The sequence below is a fragment of the Ceratotherium simum genome, chromosome 5 (genome assembly GCF_057802395.1).
Source record: "Ceratotherium simum simum isolate JZ-2026a chromosome 5, ASM5780239v1, whole genome shotgun sequence".
NCBI classification, from domain to species: Eukaryota; Metazoa; Chordata; class Mammalia; order Perissodactyla; family Rhinocerotidae; genus Ceratotherium; species Ceratotherium simum.
In genome coordinates this window covers 71273936-71290619 of record NC_141904.1, presented here as the reverse complement: position 1 = coordinate 71290619, position 16684 = coordinate 71273936, and the positions used below count along the sequence as shown (strand labels likewise).

At 41.6% G+C, this 16684-nt stretch overlaps 1 protein-coding gene across 2 annotated transcripts in view; it reads left to right on the top strand.

Moving 5' to 3' along the window:
• Positions 1–2067: 2067 nt before the first annotated feature.
• The window catches only part of SHQ1 (SHQ1, H/ACA ribonucleoprotein assembly factor), a 95446-nt gene continuing 80829 nt past the window's right edge, over positions 2068–16684 (top strand). The window contains exons 1-4 of one of the 2 annotated variants that reach the window (XM_004419923.3): positions 2068–2319; positions 6169–6233; positions 7640–7762; positions 8548–8708. In XM_004419923.3, coding sequence (XP_004419980.2) covers positions 2177–2319; positions 6169–6233; positions 7640–7762; positions 8548–8708 — 492 coding nt within the window. In that variant the 5' untranslated portion in view covers positions 2068–2176. Of the gene's footprint in view, positions 2320–3598; positions 4968–6168; positions 6234–7639; positions 7763–8547; positions 8709–16684 lie in introns of those variants that run through there. The other variant, XM_087431347.1, reaches the window with a different exon arrangement.

Sequence of the window (16684 nt, the reverse complement as noted above, 5' to 3'; positions counted from 1 at the left end):
TGGCATTAATAATTTAAAAATATTAATGCTTGTGACCTACAGGAATGAGGTCCCATGCCGGATGTAAAGACTCTTTCTAGAGCTAATTTGGAATGATCCAGCCAAAGGCCTATCTCAAGAGACCTTTTGAGAGCTTTACTAATTCCAAGTTTGCACCAATTCATTTTCAATATCGAGTGCCTATTATTTGTAAGGCTCAGTATGGTCTAAAGCAAGGAGTCTTTTTTTTTTTTTAATTTTTTATTTATTTATTTTTCCCCCAAAGCCCCAGTAGATAGTTGTATGTCATAGGTGCACATCCTTCTAGTTGCTGTATGTGGGACGCGGCCTCACCATGGCCGGAGAAGCAGTGCATCAGTGCGCGCCCTGGATCCGAACCCGGGCCGCCAGTAGAGGAGCGCGCGCACTTGACCGCTAAACCATGGGGCCGGCCCAAGCAAGGAGTCTTGATCTCAGAATGTGAACAAGTTGGGTAGGTGGTAATATTAGAATGAGTCAGCACTGTAATATTTTAGAGCCTGGGTTCAGGAATCAGACTCACTTGGGTTTCAATTCCCATTTCACCACTCACTAGCTATGTAATCTTGTGCAAACCATGGGGATATATAATGCCTACTGTATAGAGCTATCAGGAGGGGAAAATGAGATCATTATTAAGGATTTGGTGCAGTGTTGGCACATAGTAAGTATTCAATTAATCCCTCTGCTACCCAAGGACTGGATGAATGTGTAAAGAGTACTCTTCAAATTGTTTTACACATAACCTCTTATTTTATCTTTACCAAAACTCTCAGATTTAAGCAGAGTGGTTTTTGTTTTGAAATTTTGATTTTATTTGCTCCTGTTAATATGTTTTTATGAGTCCTAATTAATTTTCAAGACTCATTAAAAACTGGAGGTTGAAAAGGCTTTTGAGGTTATCTGGTCCACTGTCCCAGGAGATGACTTTCACCCCTTTTCCATTGACATTTGAAGCCAGGAAATAAACACTATTTCCTGGACTATTCTAGTTACCGGTGAAATAAAAGGAAATAAAATAAGAGGGAAGGAAGGCCAAGGGAATATGTAGGGGAAGAGGGAGACTAGTGGGAGAGGCATTGGGAAAGTACGAGGAGCACAGACTAAAGGGGGTAAATGCAAGGAAGAGAAGGAAAAGAGACAAAAAAGAGGACCTTGAACAAGTGCAAGAAGAAGAGGGAGAAAAGGGAAAGAGGGGCGAGTACAGAGGCACTGCAGTTTGTCGCTGCAGGCATCAACAGGGTTTAAGAGTCGGACGTTCTGGGTTCTGATAATTGTAAAATGCATGAGTATAAGACATTGCTTAACCTCTCCGAGTCGTGTTCGTCGGAGTTTGTAGCGCAGATTAAATGAGATTAGTGGGATGGACGCGCTGTAAACGAGAGAACTCTACTCAAATAAGGAATTAGGAAGGAGAGAGAAAGTGGCAGAAAAAGAGAGGGAGAGTGAGAGGGATGTAGAGGAGGAGAGGAAAGGGAAAGGGAGGAGAGAGAAATCGGCAGAGAAGGACGGAGAGGGAGAAAGGGGAATTGTTGACAAGGCAGGTGAGAACTAAGGAAAACCGCAGTAACGCTGCTGTGGCTACTGCGGTGACTGCTCGAACACATCTAGCACTGACGACTTGCCAGGTACGTTGTGAGAGCTTTACATTCATAATTTCATGTTATCCTCACAACCTCTCTATGGGGCTAGGTTCTTGTATGATCTTCATTTTATAGGAGAGATATCTGAAGCACAGAGAGGTTTTGTAACTTTCCAAGGTTAAGCTGGGAAGTGGCCGAGAAGGCATGAACCGCAGGTCTATCTGCAAAGCCAATGCCTGTTAAAATCATCTCTAAGAACCTCGAGAGAGGTTTGGTGGGTCTCAGGCGGACTCTTGTCCCGGTTCTTCCAAATTACGCCCTCGGTTCAATTCCAGCGCACAAAGCCGCACTCGCCACGCCCTTTCTCCACCTCTCCACTAACAGCGTCCTGTCTCCATGGAGATCGGCGTGGGGCGGGACTTCCTCTCTCACGCACGAGCACTTCCGCCTCGAGCCGGAAGCGCCGTGGCTAACAGAACAGGTACCAGCGCGTGGGGACTTCTTGCAGAGTTTGAGTGGCGGGACTGCGGCGGCAGTGAGAGTGACCGACTTGGGCACCTGAGTCCGGTGCGGTGATGCTGACCCCTGCCTTCGACCTCAGCCAGGACTCCGACTTCCTGACTGTCGCCATCCGCGTGCCCTACGCTCGGGTCTCCGAGTTCGACGTCTACTTCGAGGGGGTGGACTTTAAGTTCTACGCCAAGCCGTACTTTCTCAGGCGAGTTCTGGGTGTCCGGCCAGGGGAATAGCGTATTTTGGGGATTCATTCATTCATTAGATGACTGCTTATCGAGGGAGGATGAAAAGGCGAGGGAGCGCGTCTCTATTTCACGGCTGCCCTTTCCGAGATCTCCGCGGCTTCTTTTGGTGCTGAGGAAGTGCCCTCTTCCAGGCGTGCGCTCTGGATGCTGCAGAAGCTCGTTGCCTTTTGAAGCCTTCTTAAATCCCCACATTAAAGAGATTTCGGAGCCATTTAAAACCTTGGCGTTTGGGACCATGTCACCTTCCTTTTCTGTTCTTTTTTTTCCTTGCCCCGGCACAGCGTGCGCTGACCTCCCGGCTGCCCAGTCCCTTTGACTTTTCTCAGTCCACGTTGTTTATTGACCTCTTGGCTGACCGCTCCCTACTTCCTGAAATTCTCGCCTTCCTTGACCCCCCTTGACACCGAAGTAGCCTCATTCTCCTACCTCCTCGTCGTCTGCTGCTTCTCTGTTTGGTTTTGTCCCTTGATTGTGGTTGTCGTCCCCCAAGTCTCAGTGAGGGGCCTTCAGCGCTTGTCTGTCTGCGTTTTCTCCCTGGAAAACCGTAACAATAGTAGTAACAGCTAACGGTTACTGCTCACCTTCCATGGGGTGAACAAGCAACGCATTAAGTGCTTTATGTGCATTATTTTATTTAATCTTGACAGTGACTCTTGGAGGTAGGCGTTAGCCCCATTTTACAGAGGACACAGTTCGTCCTAAACATTGTCAGTCCATTGCCCCCACCCCTTTCCTACGAGGGAACATCCCTTCTCCTAATCTTTCGCGTTCAAGTGTAGCTCCAACCTGCCTTTCCTGCCCAGTACTTTCCTAATACAAACCTTCCTCTTGAGTCAAGCTGGTTCCCTCACTGGGCCTCAACCGGTTTTGCTCATATTGCCATTAAGACCTAATTTAATCCACCTACTTAATAAAATATACTGCATTTCCCTATTTCTTTAATCATTTATTTCTTTGATTTATTTATCAAGCTCATGGTATATACTAGGCTCTGTTTTTGTTACTGGGCGTGTAGTGGGGCCTCATGTGGTTTATAATTTTATTTATTTATTTATTTTTACCCCAAAGCCCTAGCTGCACATCCTTCTAGTTGCTGTATGTGGGACACGGCCTCAGCATGGCCGGAGAAGCAGTGCGTCGGTGTGAGCCCAGGATCCGAACCCCGGGCCGCCAGCAGTGGAGTGCGTGCACCCAACCGCTAAGCCACGGGGCCGGCCCGGCCTCATGTAGTTTACATTCTAGTGGGAAGAGAAAAATAGTAAACAAATAAGTAAACATATAACTAAAACGAAATAAACATATTTCTAAAAAGAAATAAAGTGCACTGAGGGAGAGTAAAAGAGAGCCTGTTTTTATCTAAAGTGGCCAGGGAAAGCCTTTCTGAAGAGGTGATATTTAAGCCAAGACATGAAGAATGGGAAGAAGATGTTGATGGTGATAGCAAATATTTATTGAATTTTTACACCAAGTTTATGTTATTCTTTATGTGGATTATCTCGTTTGGTTTTAGCATATCCTACAAAGTATGTTCTATTATTTACTCATGTTACAGATGAGGAATCAGAGGCTCAGAGAAAAGTTCTTAAATGAGATAGGATTGTAAAATAAAATAAGTACAATAAAATAAAAATTTCAAAGTAAAAGCCACTGTGTGTAAGTCGGTGGGTTTGATGAAGACAGAATACGAGGTTATGTATGAAACAGTTTAAAGAGTTCTCTTCACAGATTTGTCCATTCCTTGGGTAGCAGAGGCTTGGGAATTGGGCACAACTGGATCTTGGCACGCTGACAGTTCTATGACTTTGGGCAAGTAATTCAGTCTCAGTTTTGTAATCTATAAAATGGGACTAATATTTGTGATCTTAAAGAGTTGATGTCAGGGTTGAGCTGGTGCCTGCATAGTCCTTATTATCATGGCTGGTAATTAACCATGCATTCAATAAATAGTAGGTATTAGTATTTATTAAGGGCCTGCTGTTCCAGTTATCTGTTGCTGCATAACCAATCAAACTTAAAGATGTAAAACAGCAATCATTTAACTCCCTGTCCTGGTTTTTGTGTGTCAGGAATTTGGTAAGGGCTTGGCTGGGCTGTTCTGCCTTGATGTCTTTAATACAGTTGTGGTGACATGGTGGCAGGACCTGGAACCCCAAGGGCCTAAGCAGCTGGGGACTAGTGGGGTGAGGGAGGAGGGCACCTCTCTTCATGTACTTTCAGGACCTCCCTGTGTGGTCTCTTTGCAGGGTCTAGTTTTGATTCCTTTGAGGAGTTGGACCTCTAACAGGGTAGCTTGAAGGTTTCGAGAGTGAGTATTCCCAGTGAGCAAGGCAGAATCTATATCACCTTTTATGACCTAACCTCAGAAATCACAGTGTCATCTCTGCTTTATTGTATTGCTTAAAACAGTTCCAGAAGCCCATTCAGTTTTAAGGGGAGGGGACATAGACCACACTGTTGGGAGGAGTGATGTGAGATGGGCCATCTTTGAGAATGCAGTTTGCTACAGTACACGAAAGATTAATAAAATCTCGCCTCTCTCTTTGAGGAATCAAGAGTCTAACAGGGGAGGCAGATCTGTGAACAAATATGAGTTCACTATTACACGGTAAGAATCTAGCCCCATACTTAGAGAGTTTAGGAGAAGGGAGTTGATAATAACAGCTTACATCTTCTGAATGTTTACCAACTGTACCAGCCACTAAGCTCTTTGTATTATCATCTCCTTCTCTCAGTAACCCTGGGATAGATTCTGTTATTTTTCCCTTTTTACAGATGAGGAATATGAGCCTTGAAGTTAATTAACTTGTACAAAGAAAGTTACAGAGCTGGTAAATGGCAGAGCTGGGACTCAATTCTGATTGTGATAGTAAAGTTAGTGTTTGTAACTGTTATAACAAACTGATTTATCCGTAAACTGACTCCTTATACTGGGCTTAGAAGGGGTCTTGGTTTGGAAAATGCATTGTAGCTCCTAGAACCATTGGGATCCAAGGTAACTAGGTTGTGAAGCCCTGGGCCTTTTGGGGTCTGCCAAATTTATTATTATTATTGTTATTACTATTAGAGTAGGAAGCAAGGGAGAGGGAGTTATGAGAGGAAATGAGGCTCAGATGATAAGTTTGGAATGGAATGGTGCCGGCCTGATAGGCCACACTGGTGAGTTTAAATTGTCTAGTCAGTGTCAGGCAGCCACAGAAGCTTTTTCAAATGGAAAAGTAGTAGACTTCTGTTTTAGAAAATTCTTTTGGGGCATCAGTGAAAGACTGACTGAACCAGGGTAAAGCTGGAAACAGAGAAATCAGTTCATTTCCTTTAGTATGAAAGAGGGGGAAATCCCCATATAGTAATAATGAGATTTGAGAAAAACACTTTTGCTTTCTACTTTTTTTTTTTTTAAGTAGTAATTTGTCCAATATAAACAACTGGTTTTGTTGTTTCCCATTTTTTGGTTCTTTTTTTTTTTTTTTGGAAGCCAGTTAGTCTACTTTTATTGAGCCCCTGCTGTTCAGGCACGAGGGGAAAGTACTGTAATAAGTTATAACTAATAGTTACTGTGGCTTTTCTTTTTAAGTCTCTATTTTATCGGTGACTAATGGGTGTTCAGACAGAAAGATGAGTCATCTCTGATTTCTTTCTTCTTAGGGAAGAAATCTAAGTTATTTAGTTTGTAAAATGTTAAGAAATGCTGAGGAATTTCCTTTTAAGATGGTTGATAGATTTCCATGGTAAATGTTTACAATCATTGAGAATCACTTATTGTGCTTTGTAATTAAAGGACTTCATGAGACCTTATATTAAATCTGCAGATTAACCCTTCCTGGAAGAATTGTAGAAAATGGAAGCGAGCAAGGGTCCTATGATGCAGATAAAGGTATTGCCTTTGGGATTTTTGTTAGTTTTTTCTTTGGATTCTTCATGTTAGAGTAACTACACAAAAAAGTTTCAAGATACTGTGGGGACCATAGATGTATTGCTAGTGCAATCTGCCCCTGTCATTCTTTATTGTTTCTTACTGTTCAGTGCCTGTTATTGATAGATTTCTTAACAATTTCAACTTCTTCAGTCCTTTAAAGTTTTTCACAATATTCTTCAAAGTCAAGTTCATTTAGTTAAATACTGTGGTTCTATTTTCTAGTAGTTTTATTCCCTACTTCCTCTACATTTAGTAAGTGTTTAAAAGTAAAAAAAATGTGTGAGGCAATAAAAGATGTAGATGGTTTTAGCTGTGAATCAAATCTTTCTTGTACAGTTTTCAAACTTAAAATTTAATAACATGTAAGTGAGAGAGAAACTGTCCATAGGTGGCATTTAAAGGCTGATTGAATTTTCTTCTCATGGTTAATAAGCCCTTCATTTCAGCTAGCCATGAAACCATTTATTTTCCCTTCATAGAAGCCACTGGATTTTCCTTTGTCACTTGATCTGGAATGAGAATACTTTGTGTACTCTTGTGTAATATATTCAGGGAATATTTATTGATCTCAGTCAACTAGGGTAAGGGAGGAAAGATGGGATGAAAGAGGTAAATGACAGAGTTCTAACCCATAACACAATGTAATTCCTAGATAGTAAACCTGCTTTTAATTGCAGGTAAGTTGCATATTGAAGCGAAGTTATTAAATTTTAAATGTACACAGGGGTTTAGGAGGGTTGTATATGTGGAAATATTTGGCTTGAGTTGTATTTGATATATTAGAATACAGTTTAGTACACTAAAAGATGTAGAATGTTCTGAAATGTAAGAGTAGTCAATAATGTGCTAAGTTCATAGGAGAGCCTAGATGAAGTGGATAAACCCATTCAGGAAAGAAGTACGGAGATAGAATTTGAGTCTGCCTTAGACAGACTTTAGGAATATACCTCTTGAGGTATCAAAGAATTTTATTAAGCTGTAATTGCTTTAATTAAGATTTTGTATATTTTTCAGACTATTGCTATTCTCCAGTGGATTAGATATCCTGATTTTTTTCCCCTCTAGTCCAGAAATAAATTTTGTAAGTAGCTGCTGGTTAATTCTAAGTTATGACCTTCTCAGGCCGTTGAGTTGTGAAAGTTTTGACTTGGACTTTTAATATTATCGATAGGTGAAGGTGATACTATGGAAGACTAAAGCATTCTGCAGCTTTAACAGATTCATTTCTTATAGAGGTGACAGCTGAATCAGCAGAGCTCTATGAAATAGACTTCTGTTTTACCAATATATATATTTCTTAGATATATTTGTGAAGTCTTTGAATATTTTAATCTAGCTAAGCATAAAAAAAATTTATCTTTAAGGAATTTTTACCATTCGATTGCCCAAAGAAACTCCTGGCCAGCATTTTGAGGGGCTGAACATGTTAACTGCTCTTCTAGCACCAAGAAAATCCAGGACTGCGAAACCACTTGTGGAAGAAATAGGTATGTCTGTTACAGTTGGGAGGAAAGAAAGATAGACAGAATATCTGGAATGCTATGTGTTTCTAGGGGAAAAGGGATATAGCAAATAGGAAATAGGAGAAAATACTTAAGGTGACAAGATAAGGAGGTCATGTGAAAATAGCTCATTTGATGACATATAATATAAAGACGTAAAGAACTCTATTGAATGAGTAGTCAGTCACATTTTGGACCAATTGAAACAGCATCTCTGTGTTTGGCAAAATATTGGGCTCTTGAGCTAAGATCAGAAGTGTACAATTCGGTGAGTTACGTGAAGTACCACTACCAGCTAGGTCAAGAAATGGAACATTTCCAACACCCTGGAATCCTGCCCTGTGTCTCCTCCTGGTTACTTCTCCCTCCCTCCTCTCCCAGGTAACTCCTACCCTTAGTATTGAATTGTATATATCAGTCATGTACATAAATATATATACATATATATAAGTCATATACATACATTTATACATATATATATAATTCATACGGTATGTGTTTTTTTGGTCTGGCTTCTTTCACTGAACATTTTTGTGATATTTATCCATATATAGCTGAGGTCCATTTGCTTTCATTGCACTTATTGCTTATACATCCTACTATTGATGGGTTGGTTCCATTTTTTTTGCTTTTAAGAGTAGTGGGGCTGTGCATATTCTTGTATGTGTCTTTTGGTGCACCTGAACAGGTGTTTTTTCCTGTTCTTTTTCTTCCCCAAGTTGTACCTAGGAAATCCAGTACTTTAGCAAATTAATATTTAACACATTTAGGTGCTTCTGAGGTTCCCGAGGAGGGAGTAGAAGATGACAATGAAGAGTTTGACTGGGAAATTGAACAGTCCCCCTATGAAGAGGTATCCGAAAGTGCTTTGAGTCCACAGTGCCGCTATGGATTTGGAAACTTGCGATCAGGAGTCTTTCAACGGTTACAGGTATGCTGTCTCTCTAAAGACCTTGGTATATAGGATTTTACTGTTTGGATATTTTAATTTCAGTTCTGCTCATACTTGGAGGTTTTTTGTGAAGATTGCAGGAGGTGACATATTTAGAGCACGAAGCACAGCTCCTTGTATGTGGTTGTTAGACAGATGTTCGCTCCGTTCCGTAGCATTGGCTGTTCTGCCTAGTCTTACTGTGCTTACAGTTGTAAGATGTCCTGTTACTTTCTTTTTTTCTCTACTTCATTCAGTATTCTAGACATGAAGTTTCCAAAATACAAAACGGGACCTCTCTCTCCTCATACTTCCTGGAAAGCTTTATGTTTTATACTTCTGAAAAATGAAAATTATGTCTTTATGGCATGATGTCTCTTCTGTTTTATATATAAATGACACAGAATGTTCCTGATGAGAATGACTTTGTGTCTTTTGATCAAATTGTTTAGTTCTTGCAAGGTGTACAGTAGGCACTTTTGTCTATTTACTCTTCATCGGGGTTGAATGTAATCTCTTGTTAAAACCTGATCATTTGTCATTTAGGCTAAAAAGGAATGACATCACTCTTTCTCTTCCTCAAACAATGTAGGAAATTCTACTTTATCTTAGGCTATGTAGGGAGATTGAAATGAATGAAATGGAGAAGAGAGATTTTGGATAATTTTGTACTTGTGTTGTTTTATAGAAAACGCATCTCTGGAATGTTGAATGATGAAAGTGTTTGTGAACCACTAACTTGAGGTCTTAATGGTTGTTTTTAAATGAAAGAAACAGCAATGAACAGTTTTTTTTTTAACTTCATTCCTATCTGGATAGAGGATGTGAAACCTGTTCAGAATGTGGTTTATTATAGTAAGACATATTGGAAGCTACTAAAGAGAGGTAAAGGACCTATGTTTTGGTCCCACTCTACCTCTGTTTAGATTTGGGATGCCAGGCCAATTATTTGACACAAACCAGTTTTATCTCCTCTTTGTAAAATAGGGATAAATTTGCTCACCTACTTTTTTTTTTTCAATTTTATTTATTTATTTTTCCCCCCAAAGCCCCAGTAGATAGTTGTATGTCATAGCTGCACATCCTTCTAGTTGCTGTATGTGGGACGCGGCCTCAGCATGGCCGGAGAAGCAGTGCGTCGGTGTGCGCCTGGGATCCGAACCCCGGGCAGCCAGCATCGGAGCGCGAGCACTTAACCGCTAAGCCACGGGCCGGCCCTGCTCACCTACTTTATAAGGCCACATAGAAAATTTAAGGAGATGCTATCTTGTGAAAACTCTTTGAAAAAAAGAATAGGATACTAGAAAGACCTCTGCCCTTGAGAAATATAAAATGCCCTCAAGACTCCTTTAAGGAGTCTCAAAATGCTGATGAGATACTTCCTCCAGAAACCTCATATGCTTTTCTGCTGAATTCTGATCTCCGTGTTCTCTCTCCCTACTCACGTTCCCTGTTTGTCTCTCAGGTAGTAAGTATAGAGTCAGTCTTGTCTACAGCAGACGCTGCAGTGAATGGACCCCAGTTGTTTGGCCGAGAGCTAGTTTGTGGTCAGTCTGTTTTGGACTTGCCTGTCTAAAGCTATAAAGGAATGATAGTAAAAGTCACGCAGGCTAAGTACAGATTGTACATTTGGGTTGAAAGTGCTTCCTCAGGCCGGGGAACTTGGTTTCTTAATTGCTGCTGCTGTTGAGAGAAGATCCTTTCAAGGGATTTCGGCCGGGTGCTGAGAAGATGCAGGAATGCCATGATGTGAGCCCAGGCCAAGTCCCTGTTGGGTCGGAAGTTCTTGTATCTAGTGAAGATGTTCACTAAATAAGTAATTTAGGTTGATTTAAGATAGAAGTTATAACATATACTTTATATCTCTTTGAATGTCTTAACTAATGCTTCAAATCCCTAGGGACCTATTACCCGGCTTAAAAAAGAAAACATTACCAGCATAGTTGGGGCCCCTGTGTGTCCCTTCCTGATGGCATCCCTCTATTTTCCCCTTGGAAATGAACCACTGAATTTATGTTTATTATGTATTTTCGAGCACTTATCTTGATTGTCTAAAATCATTAAATTGTTCTTCAAATTTTAATTGAATGAACATTGCTATTCTAAACAATTTGAATGCATATTTTCCTCAATGTAGGGGAAAAAAGCTGTGCGTGTGAGAAAGCTCTGAGGGGTAATGTAAATAGTAACACTATAGTAGTACAGGTTTATAACCCCATACGTGCAATACTGGGGTCACGAAGAGTTCTGAAACTAAAAGCTTTTTCGTATTTAGTTTGGTGGCAAACCTGATCTGAACTGATGTGAGTCATTTAATAGTTATTTTTCTTTATCCCACTTAGTGTGCATATTCAAAAATTTTGCTGTAGAAATAGTAACATATTTCAATGAGGTGCTGCCCCAGACTTCTTAGAGGGGGTTAATAAAATGTGGTGTGTGTGTGTGTACCATGGTACTTTTCTGAACTCTTCAAAAGTGTGAATCCTGAAGCTCACCTTTCTCCAGGGGATTTGGGTAACAGACGTGGACCTCAGGGGTCTGGGCAGCAACAGCTAGCAGCTATTGAGTGTGTCCCCGTGCCAGGCACCGTGCTGGGCTCTCGTGTGTATTGGCTCTGCATTGACCATTCCGTCGTGGCATCGTTGCTGTTATATGTGCACATTTTACTAGTGGACAAACCAGTGGACAAATGTAGTCTTTAAAGAATATGTGTTTTCTTATATGAATTTGAGGACTTTGGTGTCATTCATAACAATTAGGAAATATCAGAACTTCCAGAAATCATATGTGAACCAAGATGCCAAGAGTTAAGGAGTATTCTTTGGAGTATTAAGGTAGATGTGCTTTATGAGACAGTGCCACAAAAATGTTGCGTAATTGGTATTACTTGCAGAGTTCTTTTTTGCATTTGTAACTGCTCTATTTGTAACATTCATACACTGTGGTTAAAAACTGAGTGATCATGTAGGATTAACAGTATGACCCTATTTCTACTGGTAAAGCAGCTAGAAGAAACTGAAACAATTACTGCAGAAATAAGAGCTTTGAGAACATCTCTTCTAATTTAAAATCATATATTTAAGAAACGTCACCATTTTCTCAAATAATGTTTTCTCACAAGTTTAGGGTTTCTCTAGTTCTGCCTTTGGATGAGAAAATACCCATAAAGTTTTGTTGACTACTCATATTTTACTAGTATTTTTATAGTCTCTTTTTTTCCCCTTAAATGAAAAATAGCTTTATTTTCTCTGATGATAAAAGCAAAATATATTCATTATAAAAATATAACCAAGGAAGTAAAACATCATCCATAATTCCAATACCCAGGGATCCTCTCTTAATTGAATAATTTAACCCTTTTCAGGTGGGAGTATAGTCTTTCATTTTTTTTTTCCCTCCAACCATTTACATAGGGTTTGCTTGTGAACTTCTGTATTTTACACTAATAATGAGAAGAAAATAAGAATATTTTTGCTGAAACAAATTCTCTGTCAACCCCCCCCCCACCCCCACCCCCCCCACACACATACATCCCCTTTGTCTTTCCTTTCTGAAATTGCTGCCAGCCACCAGGACGCCTTTGGAAAACTGCCCTGGCTGCTCAAATTCAGGGCTTCACAACAAGCTTCTGGCAGAGGCAGCTGCCAGCAGCAACCATCCTAGAGTCTGTGGGCGCCAACCCAGCAGGCTCCCGGGACCACTGCTGCCAGCAGCCGCAGGACTCTGCCTTGCTGGCCTTTCCTTCCCTCAGCTGCACTGGGGACTTGAGGCTGTTGTTTCCTGGAGACCTACTGGCCAGATGTGCACACGGCTCTTCATTTTCTCTTTGGCTAGTCTCTGCCTTAACGCTGCTGTAACTTACATAAGCCTGATTTAAATCCTACAGGACCTCTCTTGGCAATGCCCATCTTTAAATAGCTCTAATAACAGTGGCCTAGCAATGCTTTTTTTAAAAAAAGAATCACTTTTTTCCTACTGTAGTTTAACATTCCTCATCCTCTTTTCTCCCTTTCCTTTGGTTGAGTGATGCCTTAGACAGATTTCTCTACTTTGCTTTTTACTTTGTTCCAGTTTCTCTTGAGGGTCCAGTTTGAACAGGGCCACTGTGTGTGGGACAAGCCTGTGTGGGGCTTGTACTGCTGTGCACATTCATGTTCTGTGGGGTACAGTTGCATGGCTGTATGTGGAGGCCTGCATCTGCAGGCAAGGGGGAGGAGGAGAAAGGAGGGATAACTGCCTTCTTACCATTTCCTTCTCGTTCCCATGAGAGGAGGGACCGTGTCTGTGTGTTTATTACTGGAGCTTCAGCACCCAGAACAGTGTCTAGCCCAGAGCAGGCCCTCAGGCACTATTTGCTGAATGAATGATTTAATACTGAACACTGGGCACAGTGCTGGGGAAACAGTGAGGAAGAAGATAGTCTAGACCCCTGCCCTCATGGAATATTCTAGTGGAGAGATAGACAGTAATCATGTAAACCACAAATAAATAAGATAATTTCAGATAGTGACAAGTGAAGGAAAAGGACGGGACGCTGTGAGAGACTGGAAGGTCCTCCTTTGGCTAGGATGCCCAGAGAAGGCCCCTTTGAGGAAGTGACATTTGCACTGAGTCCTGAATGATGAGAAGGGTACTGTACGTGAAAAGGCTCAGAGTTCCAGAAAGGAAAGAAGTCTGATGTGTGGCTCGGGCATATTTGAGCGAGAAGGGGCAGGTAGGAGATGAGGTTGAAGCAATAGATGGGCTAGATGATGCAGAGCTTTGAGCTGTGGTAAGGTAAGAGTCTGGGTTTATTCTCCATGCAGTTAGTGTTTTAAATGCCTGTGGTTACTTCAGTCCATTTATCCTCTGAAATGTAGAGTTGTCTACCAAGATTCACAGATTGTATGACCTTCTATCTGGTCCAGGTGAAATAATGAAGTGGGACATTTTAATCCCAGTTTTTTTTCTTTCTTTCTTTTTTTTTTTTTTTGTGAGGAAGACCAGCTCTGAGCTAACATCTATTGCCAATCCTCCTCCTTTTTTTCCCCAAAGCCCCAGTAGATAGTTGTATGTCATAGTTGCACATGCTTCTAGTTGCTGTATGTGGGACGCGGCCTCAGCATGGCCGGAGAAGCGGTGCGTCGGTGTGCGCCCGGGATCCGAACCCGGGCCGCCAGCAGTGGAGCGTGCGCACTTAACCGCTAAGCCACGGGGCTGGCCCTTTTTCTTTCTTTTTATTGCTGCTAGGAAGTGAGGAAACTGAAGGGGAGGGAGGATACGTACTCTCAATAGGAAGTCAGACAGTGAGGAACAGGGAACAGCAGTGGAATAGGGACAGAGAGAAAGGAAACTGACATTACTGAATGTGTTGAACTCTGTACTCAATGCCCTACTTGTGTTATTTCATTTAATCCTCACAACAGCCTATAGCAGACAGAATGATGCACTGCTCCCCCGCCCTGCCCCGCAGCCCTCCAAGATATCTACAAGTTAATCCTTGGAACATGTGAATATGTTACATTGCATGCCAAAAAGGACTTAGATGTGATAAAGGATCTTGTGAAGGGGTGATCAGCCTGGCTTATCCAGGTGGGCCCTGGTTAATCACAGGATCCTTGTAAGAGGGAGGTGATAGAGTCACAGTGAAAAAAGAGAATGCCGTGTGATGATGGAGGCTGAGGGAGGAGAGGCATTGTGATGGGGGGCTGTGAGGCCAGGAATGAGGACAGCTGGCCTCTAAGATGGAAAAGGCAAAGAAACAGATTCTCCCGAGAACCTCCGGAAGGGAACCAGCTCTGCCTTCACCTTCATTTTAGCCCAGTGAGTGACTGTGGACTTTTGACCTCCAGAACTGTAAGAGAATAAATTTGTGTTGTGTTAAGCCACTAAGTTAGTTGTAATTTGTTATAGCAGCAGGAGAGCTAATACCCAGCCCTACGATGGTGTTGTCCCTACGCTCGTTTTATACTGAGGAAGCTGAGGGTCAGAGAGGTTGCAGTTAGACTGGAGCTGGGTTTTAAGTTCAGGTTTGTCTAACTCCAGAGTCACGCTTTTGTACTTCATCAGGCTGCTTTCAGAAGTGTGTGTGTGTGTCTTTGTGTGACGGGGCAGGGAAATTCTTGGGGCTAGAAGGAGGAAAGAGGGTGAGTGACACAAGGGTGCTGGAGAGAGAGACCTGCGGTCCACGTGCAGGAAACGGCTCTCCAAGTATTCATCCAGCTGAGGCAAGTCCTGTGGGTCCGGTACAGCTCCTCTCCCCCAAGGCCTGCATCAGTGACCTTTCCCAGCTCTGTGGCTGGAGTGGCTAATTTGAGGCAGGTGTGGAAGTGGGGGAAGCGAAGAAGAGTCCAGGTTGAGCTGCTGGGGGAGAGATGCTTCTGGTGGATTAAACTGCAGGTCTGAAAGTATTTTCCCATGGAAACACTGCTGAGCGCTTGTTAAACTCTTTGTATAGTGAGTGTTCTATTTCAAGTTTATTATGAATTGAGTAAACTTGTGGGTTTCCCTGAGAATCTAACTACTATTTATAATAGTATTTCTATAGGAAAGTACAGCTAAGTCTCTCAGAAGTAAATTGTAAAAATTTTGGAATGCAAATTTTTATAAGTTTGGGGACAGCCAGTAATCTGATTTTTGCCCAGAATGTTTGTACTTAGAAGATTAAGATGTTCTGGATGTGACTTCCAAAAAGTTCTCTGGGCCCTTTCATTTTATTAGAATGTGCTTAGATTAAATGTTGTTGATATTATTTGAGCTAAATGGATTGTGGTAGGCATGAAAGAATTTTTTTTTTTTTTGTGAGGAAGACCAGCCCTGAGCTAACATCCAATGCCAATCCTCCTCTTTTTGCTGAGGAAGACTGGCCCTGGGTTAACATCCGTGCCCATCTTCCTCTACTTTATATGGGACGCTGCCATAGCTTGGCTTGACAGGCGGTGTGTTGGTGCGCGCCTGGGATCTGAACCTGCAAACCCCGGGCCGCCGCAGCGGAGCACGCACTCTTAACCGTTGCACCACCAGGCCGGCCCCCAATTTTTACTTTTTTTTTTATGCAGCGATTTTGATTGTGTGGGGAGTCTGTATACTAGTCTCTCCCTGGCTAATTCAGCGTAGCTCATTTCCTTATAGTGATTCTGCATTACAGCTGTCGACTTTAAGCCTGATTATTAGGCACTAACCTGTCATTCCATTTACAAATCGCTTCTAACAGTTTGTCTCCACAACTCTCTACCAAGTTATGTCCCTTGATTTCTTTTCAGCTAAGCTTTAATTCTTTAAGCTTTTTCCAGTTTCCATACTTCTCGCTTGGGGTTGGTAGTAGCAATGGGGAGGTTGAAGAAAGAAAAAAAGGTATAGTTTTAGGAATATTTTGGACTGTAAAAGGTATCTTTGCTTCATAATTCCAATCAAAAGAAAAAAGACCATATAGTATCCTAGGCAGTTTTCCTAATATACCTGTTTTTTGTAGGATTTGTCTTAGGAACCATGCTACATATCAGTATATATATTTCTAGGTGAAGATAATTACAGTGAAGTTGAATATTCATTAGGATTAGATTTTAAAATTTTCCAATGGGAAGGCATATACATCACCGTTGCCCTTAAAAATTCTTAGATCTGCTCATAAAGTAGAATGGACACAGTTTTGTGTGTAAGTTTTATATGGTAATCCTTATTTGAGGCCAGCTGTGCTAGACCATAGGAAGAAACAGAAGGAAAGTCTGTGTGGATATTTGGTAGTCAAACCATTCACCTGTTAAAAAATGATTAATCAAGATGATTTAGGTGATACAAACAAACTTGATTTAACACTTCATGAAGTGAGTGGTTGCCATTCAGAAAGCTGCAAAACGGGGTGGAAGGCAGGAATTTTTTATAGGATAAAGAATAAAGAAAAAGGAAGAGAAAAGTAGAAAAGATCTGGCTGGGGCCACAGAGGCAACCTTGTTTGGGGTGAGAAGGAACAAGGAAGTAAGTATGGAGCCCAGCGTTGG